Source organism: Austrofundulus limnaeus, unplaced genomic scaffold (genome assembly GCF_001266775.1).
Source record: "Austrofundulus limnaeus strain Quisiro unplaced genomic scaffold, Austrofundulus_limnaeus-1.0 Scaffold105, whole genome shotgun sequence".
Classification (NCBI taxonomy): Eukaryota; Metazoa; Chordata; class Actinopteri; order Cyprinodontiformes; family Rivulidae; genus Austrofundulus; species Austrofundulus limnaeus.
This window is the reverse complement of record NW_013952507.1, coordinates 802,066-809,258: the sequence shown is the minus strand read 5'-3', so window position 1 is coordinate 809,258 and position 7,193 is coordinate 802,066. Positions and strand designations below refer to the sequence as shown.

The 7,193-nt window shown below is 37.5% G+C and overlaps 1 protein-coding gene across 1 annotated transcript in view; it reads left to right on the top strand.

The window, feature by feature from the left end:
• c9orf72 (C9orf72-SMCR8 complex subunit) overlaps positions 1-5,746 on the top strand; it is a gene marked incomplete in the record, with an annotated part of 14,927 nt that extends 9,181 nt beyond the window's left edge. Inside the window, 2 exon segments of the mRNA XM_014013753.1 lie at positions 955-1,064; positions 4,722-5,746. Coding sequence (XP_013869207.1) covers positions 955-1,064; positions 4,722-4,908 — 297 coding nt within the window.
• Positions 5,747-7,193: the final 1,447 nt, after the last annotated feature.

Here is a 7,193-nt window from a genome sequence, read left to right as displayed (position 1 = left end):
GTGGGTAGGTGGGTAAGTGGGTGAGTGGGTAGGTGGGTAAGTGGGTGAGTGGGTCGGCAGGGAAGTAGGTAGGTTGTTAAGTAAGTGGGTGGTTGGCTAGGTAGGTAAATGGGTGAGTAGGTAGGTAAGTTGGTAGGTAAGTGGTTAAGAAGGTGGGTGGGTAAATAAGTATTTGGATGGGTGACTAGGTAGGAAAGTGGGTGAGTAGATTAGATTTAGAGGCTGTAACAATTCATTGATAAATGAATTAAATGATTAATAATTCAGTTATGTGGGGTCTATCCATACTGTCATCAAATGCTGATTCTGATGATGATTGATGTAATATGCCCATCTAACACAATCATTTATTTTAGATGAGCATTTGATATCACACTGAATCAAAATCATATTGTGACAGACGTGATATTGATAAATATCATCATCCAAACAAATCGATATAATAAAYTGAGATAAATCTGGTGATTTACACCAACAATTGATAAATTGGAAGATAGATGGATGGATTGATCTGTCTTCATGATTGAGAAGAACTTTCATTGAAGTAGTTCATAAGCTATTTCACTAACTAATCAGTTAAATAAACACACTTTAACAGACATGGGTAAAACCATTGCTTTTTTTACCTAAACTTTCAGACGTATTGTTGGTTTCATGGCTGATTGGTTTGTGTTTTTCTAGAGCAGTCAATATGTGACATACGTGCTTCCGTAGCGTGAGTGTAATCACTGAACAGAAAAAGAAAAAGAAAAAAATCCCCCAGTGTCACAACCTGCCCATTGTTTTCATGTTAGACTAGTATGTTTCCTTACATCAACAGCAGCAGCGGGCTGCTTTTTCAAGGTTAGGACAATAGGAAGAGGCGGACAGGTGTTATTCCATGTTTTTATTTTTTTTTCTCCCCGAGCAGAGCTGCAGCTCGGACTACTAATTGCTGTCCTGTGTTGTTCCCAGGTGTTCATGCTGAAGCCGGGCCTGTCCCTGCGGAGCTCCTATCTGGCCCAGTTCCTGCTGCTGCTCCACAGGAAGGCCCTCACGCTGCTCAAGTACATCGAGGACGAAACGTAAGAGAAGTCGCTTAAATCTAAAGAGCAAAAGGGATCAACAAGTGACTGCAAACCATGATGCTCAACTTAAACACCAGAGCTGCAAACTTATGTTTTCTTTAATATTATTGCTTTGATTTTCCTCATGTTAAAATGACAAGAATATTTTTTATTTAGTTAAAATTGTTTAGTTTTGCTATCAGGAGTCTTCTCTGTGGCGTTGAGAGTCTGAATTKTAAATGCCGTGTTAGAAAAGTACTGAACTTCCTGCTTGTCTCGTTGGATTGAGATGCACAGAAATATAAAGAACTCAGCTTCAGTYGGCTGCAGTGAGCAGGTGATTAAAGTGGGTTGAAGAGCAGAACATCAAAAAACCCACCAGTTGGAACGGAGGGTGATGGGAGCGGGTCGGTCAGCGCTCTGTAGGTGCTGTTCTGCTGAGCAGCAAAAAATCTGATCTGATCAAAAGATTCATCTTTCATGAATCTAAAGATGGAGGAAGAATTTTTTTAGAGAGTAGCAGGACTATAGGGGATGAGAACAAAATTTAGAAACTGCGTCACTTTTTTTCCATTTAGTGGTTCAATGTACATCCCCTCTTTAAATAGTTTATGGAAAATCGTATAATTGTTATACTGTTTGTATAACTAGTTCTGCTGTGGGGATTACACACATAAAGTTGCCAAATATCTGTTTTTAGGATTTGCTTTCCAGTGCTTATAAAATACCACACAATCAAATCAGATAAAACCTGAATTTGTAGAAAACAATTGTGTCAGAAGAGATATTTTATTGATTTCTGTTGAACATTTTTAGTGTTTTTTCCACCTGGATTTTGGACTTTATTTCAAACTATAGTATGATTTAAAAAAAAGCTGATCCTTGTTGAAATGAATAGCAAAGCAGTGACAAATACAGGAGGATGAGGCACACACTGCATCAGAGCTGCGCATCAGAACGATTAATAATTGATCAAGATGGAAAGCAATTTCACCCCTAATTTGTATTTGATGTGAGCTGGGAAGGTGGGGGTGGGGGACAAGTTGTTTGATGAAACCTCTGCAGCCTCTCAGGCTGACAGAAACTTCCTTTTTGTTGCACTAAAACGACGAGGAACAAAATGATGCTCGACGCGTTCCAAAACCTTTAGAAGAGCTCAGCTTCTGAGCGGCACCAGGGCAGATTATCATCATCAAAATACTAAATGGAGATTTTACGATCATCGTTTGATCACTGACAGGATATTGTCATTTTTCTGGCCTCCCTCGGGCGCAGAAATGATTCCAGGTTGCAAGGTGACCTGAAGGCATCTGCCCTCACGCCACGAATGGGCCTTTAATTTAAGCAGCACGTGTTGGAAATGAGTGCCGGAGTGTTACGCTCCAACATCTCCCCTCCGTTTTTATTTTTCCTACTCTGAATAAAACTACCTTTTTTTGTACCCTTTTTGACGCATATCTAGTGTTGCAGTTTTTGTTCTGTTTCAGCAATTTATTCATCAAAAAGTTCAGCTTCTTCAGGACATTCCAGCTATGACTTTGTGTTTCTGCACGTTATACTTTGTTAGATATTTAGCTTTTTCAGACTTTTTGTTTTTCTCATTAAAAACTGAATCTTCAAAATCCATAAAACCATTCAAAGTGTTTACAAACTTTTACGGCGTTTTTCACTTTTTGTTCTGGTTCTGCTTTTTTGTAACTTGTTTGTATGAATTTAAGTTTCCTGCAGCTTCTTTTTTTTGCTAATTTTAGCTTTTTTCTGATTTTCAGCTATCTTTCTGCTATTCTGTTGATTTAAAAAAACAATGTTTGTTTCTTTCAGCTGTTTTTTGCAATTTAAGCTACTTTTGAATTATTTTGGCTAATTTTATTGTTTTTCAGCTAAATTCATCTTTTTATGTGATAATTTTAGCTTCTTACTGCTTAATTCAGCAAACTTGCTCTTTACTAGATTCAGTTACTTTTTAGCTACTTTTCTGCTAATTTCAGCTTTTTTGGCTATTTTGTTCCTTTAAAAACAAAATAAATTCCATACATAACAAAAAAAGAATCACAAATAAAACTAGACATGTGTTTTTACGATGTAAAAACAAGTGTGCATTGCCTTTTAGCATGGCTTTGCCTGCAGCATTGGACTTGCAGAATGAACTTTGACCAAGTTCAAATGTGTTTTCTATACCAGCTTGTGGCTGTCACATCAGCAGGTGTTTGTAATTAAGGTAATTGTGTGACAATATGAAGTTTGAAGAGATTTTTTGTTAAAGTTGCGTTAGCTGGGTTTTGAACTCTGATCTCCCGCACAAAAATCCATGACATAGACCATTAGACCATTGGAGCTGTGGCAGAGTGTGGTGCCAGGGGTTGGTTTGTATTTGTGCAGAAAGAGGGCACATTGCCAATGCAATCGTTGTTACTAAACTGCAATGTATTGCAACAATTGGACAATATTAAGACAGTATTACAGTAAAACATCAAAATACAATCAAATTGATATTATAATCACTGAACTACTGAGTTTAAATATTATGAAACTATGGTGCAGTACCATATTGTGTGGATGCAGCAGGGGCCAGTATTGGACAAATACAAGGCTCCATTGACTGCCATTATAATTTATTAAACATTAATATTTGAAAAACTATAAGTTTTACAGGCACCAAAAGGCATAGCCATCATTTGGCACAGGGGCTTTACAGATATAAATTACAATGGCAGCTCTAGGACAAAGTATGCAGGAGGAGAAGCATGGCAAAGTTGAGATGACTTGGATGGGAAACGTATCACAATAATGTGCATTGCATTGGCAGTGCACACTGATGAAAGGCAGCAGAAAGAAGAAAAAAAATCTTATGTCTGCCCTTTTTTCCCCCCAAAAAATAAATTTAAACAATAATAATCTCCAAATAACTTAAACAAAACAAAAACATCAAATTTTTCTTGAATGATTCATCTTTCTTCAACAAACCAACTTTTATCATTCTCTTAAATGTACGCATTGATCCAGCATTTTTAACATCACTCTCCAGATTATTCCCTAATATCTTTTATTTTTATCTATTTTACAACAAAATCTTTTTTTTCTGCAGAAATCATTCAGTATTAATCATTCCCATTGCCTTTAAATGCTCTAGTTTGTGTTGTAATCCTGCATTGGTCCCATCAGGCCTACAGTAACGGCACCTTGGCTTTGAGTTTTTGTCGAGTTCTTTCTTTGGCTCCGGTCCTCCTGTAGTGACCTGCTCACTCCTCCATCTGGACCTGACTCATCTCCTTCTGCGCTCTGCTCACGTCGTCACAAGCCACTGCTGTTCTTTTTTTCTTTTCCTCCTGTCCCAACGTGCTTACACGTGATTCCAAACCAACGCTTTTGCATTTTGTCAATAAATTCCTGCGCGGACCAGAGCTGCCAGCAGCCACACACGACCAGCCATTATTCTTGTGTGAAAGCGTGAAAGCAGCCTTGTTTATGATTCAGCCATCAAGCCTGAGGTCTAAGGTCACACTATTTTACAGATGCTTTGACAGGATTCTTTATGCTCCCTTGCGATCCCGTAGCAGCATACATAATTCAGCACGGGGCGATCCATGCGCTCAGCCGCAGCCCGACTAAATGCTAATGTCTGACCCCGACTTGTTTACATTTGGTAACCGTGGCACAAACGTCTCGTTTTCACAGGCAAAAAGGGAAGAAGCCGTTTCGATCGTTGCGCAACTTGAAGACGGACCTGGATCTGACGAAGGAGGGAGACCTGAATATCATCATGGCGTTTGCTGAGAAGCTGAGGGCGGGGCTTCACTCCTTCGTGTTCGGGAAGTCGTTCTACACCAGCGTTCAGGAGCGAGATGTGCTCGTGAGCTTCTGACCGAGTTCTTAATAATTATCAGCTGTGACGTCAGTCGTAGAGCGAAGGACCAGACCGTGTCTTTAAGTTGTGGACATTTTTGTTTCGTTCTTGTTTTGTTTTGCTGTTACACAAACGCCTGCATGCTGATTGAAGAAGCAGAGTATTTATTGTCTTTGTGTTTAGTTGGAGGCGAGGCGTGAACTCTGACTGATTGTAGCTGCTGTTACGAGCCGAAGAATGTGAAATATCTTCATCAACAGCGAGTGTAACGTGAGCGCAGTGTTTTCACAGAGCTTCCTCTGAACCGGATGAATTATTTATGCACTCTGTTAATCGGGGCTCTGGATTAATTTATGATGTAAGAATTGGCTGAAGTGCCCACAGAGACGTTTGGAGTTTAATTTAAGATTATATTTATTGAAAGACGATTTAATAATGTCTACATTTTGTGTATTGTGTTACACACTGTAGAAGGCTTTTTAACTGTACAAAAACATGGTTAAACTCAAAGCAGTTTCAAAGGTTTATGAAATAACACAACCACTGTCTTTCCAGACAGAATCTATAGATTTAAGCTCAGTTATTAAGTGTATTTGCTTAGAAATAAAATATTTTTTTCTTTCTGCAGCTGCAGCCTATTATTAACAAAGGATTACAGAGCTTTACTGTAAACTGAAATAAATTTAATTTGAATTTAAGTGATGATGTTGAGCCGTGTTACAAGTGTTTGTGTTTTTCTATTTGAGCTAAAATCAAATCATTTTCTGATTATTTACCGTTTTTTGTTTCCTGACTGTATTATGTGAAAAATTGTAAGACAAGCTCATAAATAATAAATGCTGTCCTCACAAATCCACACTTTTTGCTCGGCTTCAGACGTAAAATCAAGCTCAAATGTGGAGAAAAAATATTTTTTATGTATATGTGTCATTTACAGCTTCACTGAAAAAAAATCTCAAAGCTGAAGGTTTGTAATTAAAAACGATTTTTCAATAGATTATTTTAATCTAAACTTCTGGCATGACAGGTGGCAGACGATGTGGATTACTTCAAAACACGCTGAAATACGTATTAATTTCATAATATAAATTTATCATGTAAGTTTTGTCACGTTTGGCCCAGAAAATGTGCAGAATTTTAGAAAAAGCTGGGATTTTAATGTGTTTAATGGATGGGAAACAATTTTTTAAAGTAGTCTTGATCAATAGCTCTTTTTTTAGCCTAGATCATTTCACGATGACAGCATGTGCAGTTTAAAAAAAGAAATAAAATAAAATGAGAAAATCAAACACAACAAAAAAAAGTCGGAGTAAAAACAGTTGTCTCCAGCAGATGGAAAGTATCTGGAAGTCGTTTAAGAAATGGAAAGAAGATCAAAGACTTGATACAGAATCATCTTGTTTGTGCCAAAATCCATCAAACTGGGTTCTTTTGTATTTTTAATGGATTCAACAAAAATAATAATAATAAAAAAAAGGAACAAACTGTCTTTGTGACGAGTTTGTAACAAAAAGCCTAAAGATCTTTTTGAGCCTGTAAGCCTCATTTTGRCTGTTACTCAAAGAAGGTATTGATGAAAATTAGTTTACTTAAGCTCACTTATTTAGGGTATTTTGTCTCTTTTTCTTCAGGCAAATCCAACGATTATGATAATTAAATGAAAGCATCACGAAAGCCTACACCCCCCACCTCTGACCTCACATCGGATCAATTCATCGGTGAAGTGAAAGTCTGTAAGTCAGTATTTTCTCCTGTTAGGCAGACCGTCACAATCTCCCCTTAGTCTCCTATAATACAGATATATATGGAAAATAATTGGAAAATCTATGAATAATCTACCTTCCCTAAAGTGCTGCGTATAAAAACGCAGCTGGAAGATCTTTGCCCATCTGTAATTGCCTCAAGCAGGAATATAATTACGCGTCCTCTGGAGGGCCTTGAAGTGATGCATATTTAAAACAGGACAAGAATGAAGCAAGTGAAGAAGCTTTTAATTACTTATAGAATATCTTCAAGGACTGCACCAAAGATGTCCTTTAGGAATACAGTTGTAAAGATAATTCACAGGACAGAGGCAATTTTTTCTAAGGCCACAGCCCAAACAGATTTGTCTTTGGAGAGGTTTGATTGGSAGGTTTACTATTATTATTTATTTTAGCTTTATAGGAAGATGTTCACCTAACTGAACTCTGTGTGTTTATGAGGAAGCTTCGTTCTTATGGAACCTAAACAACTTGCTAAACAGCGGGTAAAATAAGTATTGAACACGTCACCATTTTTCTCAGTAAATATATTACTAGAGG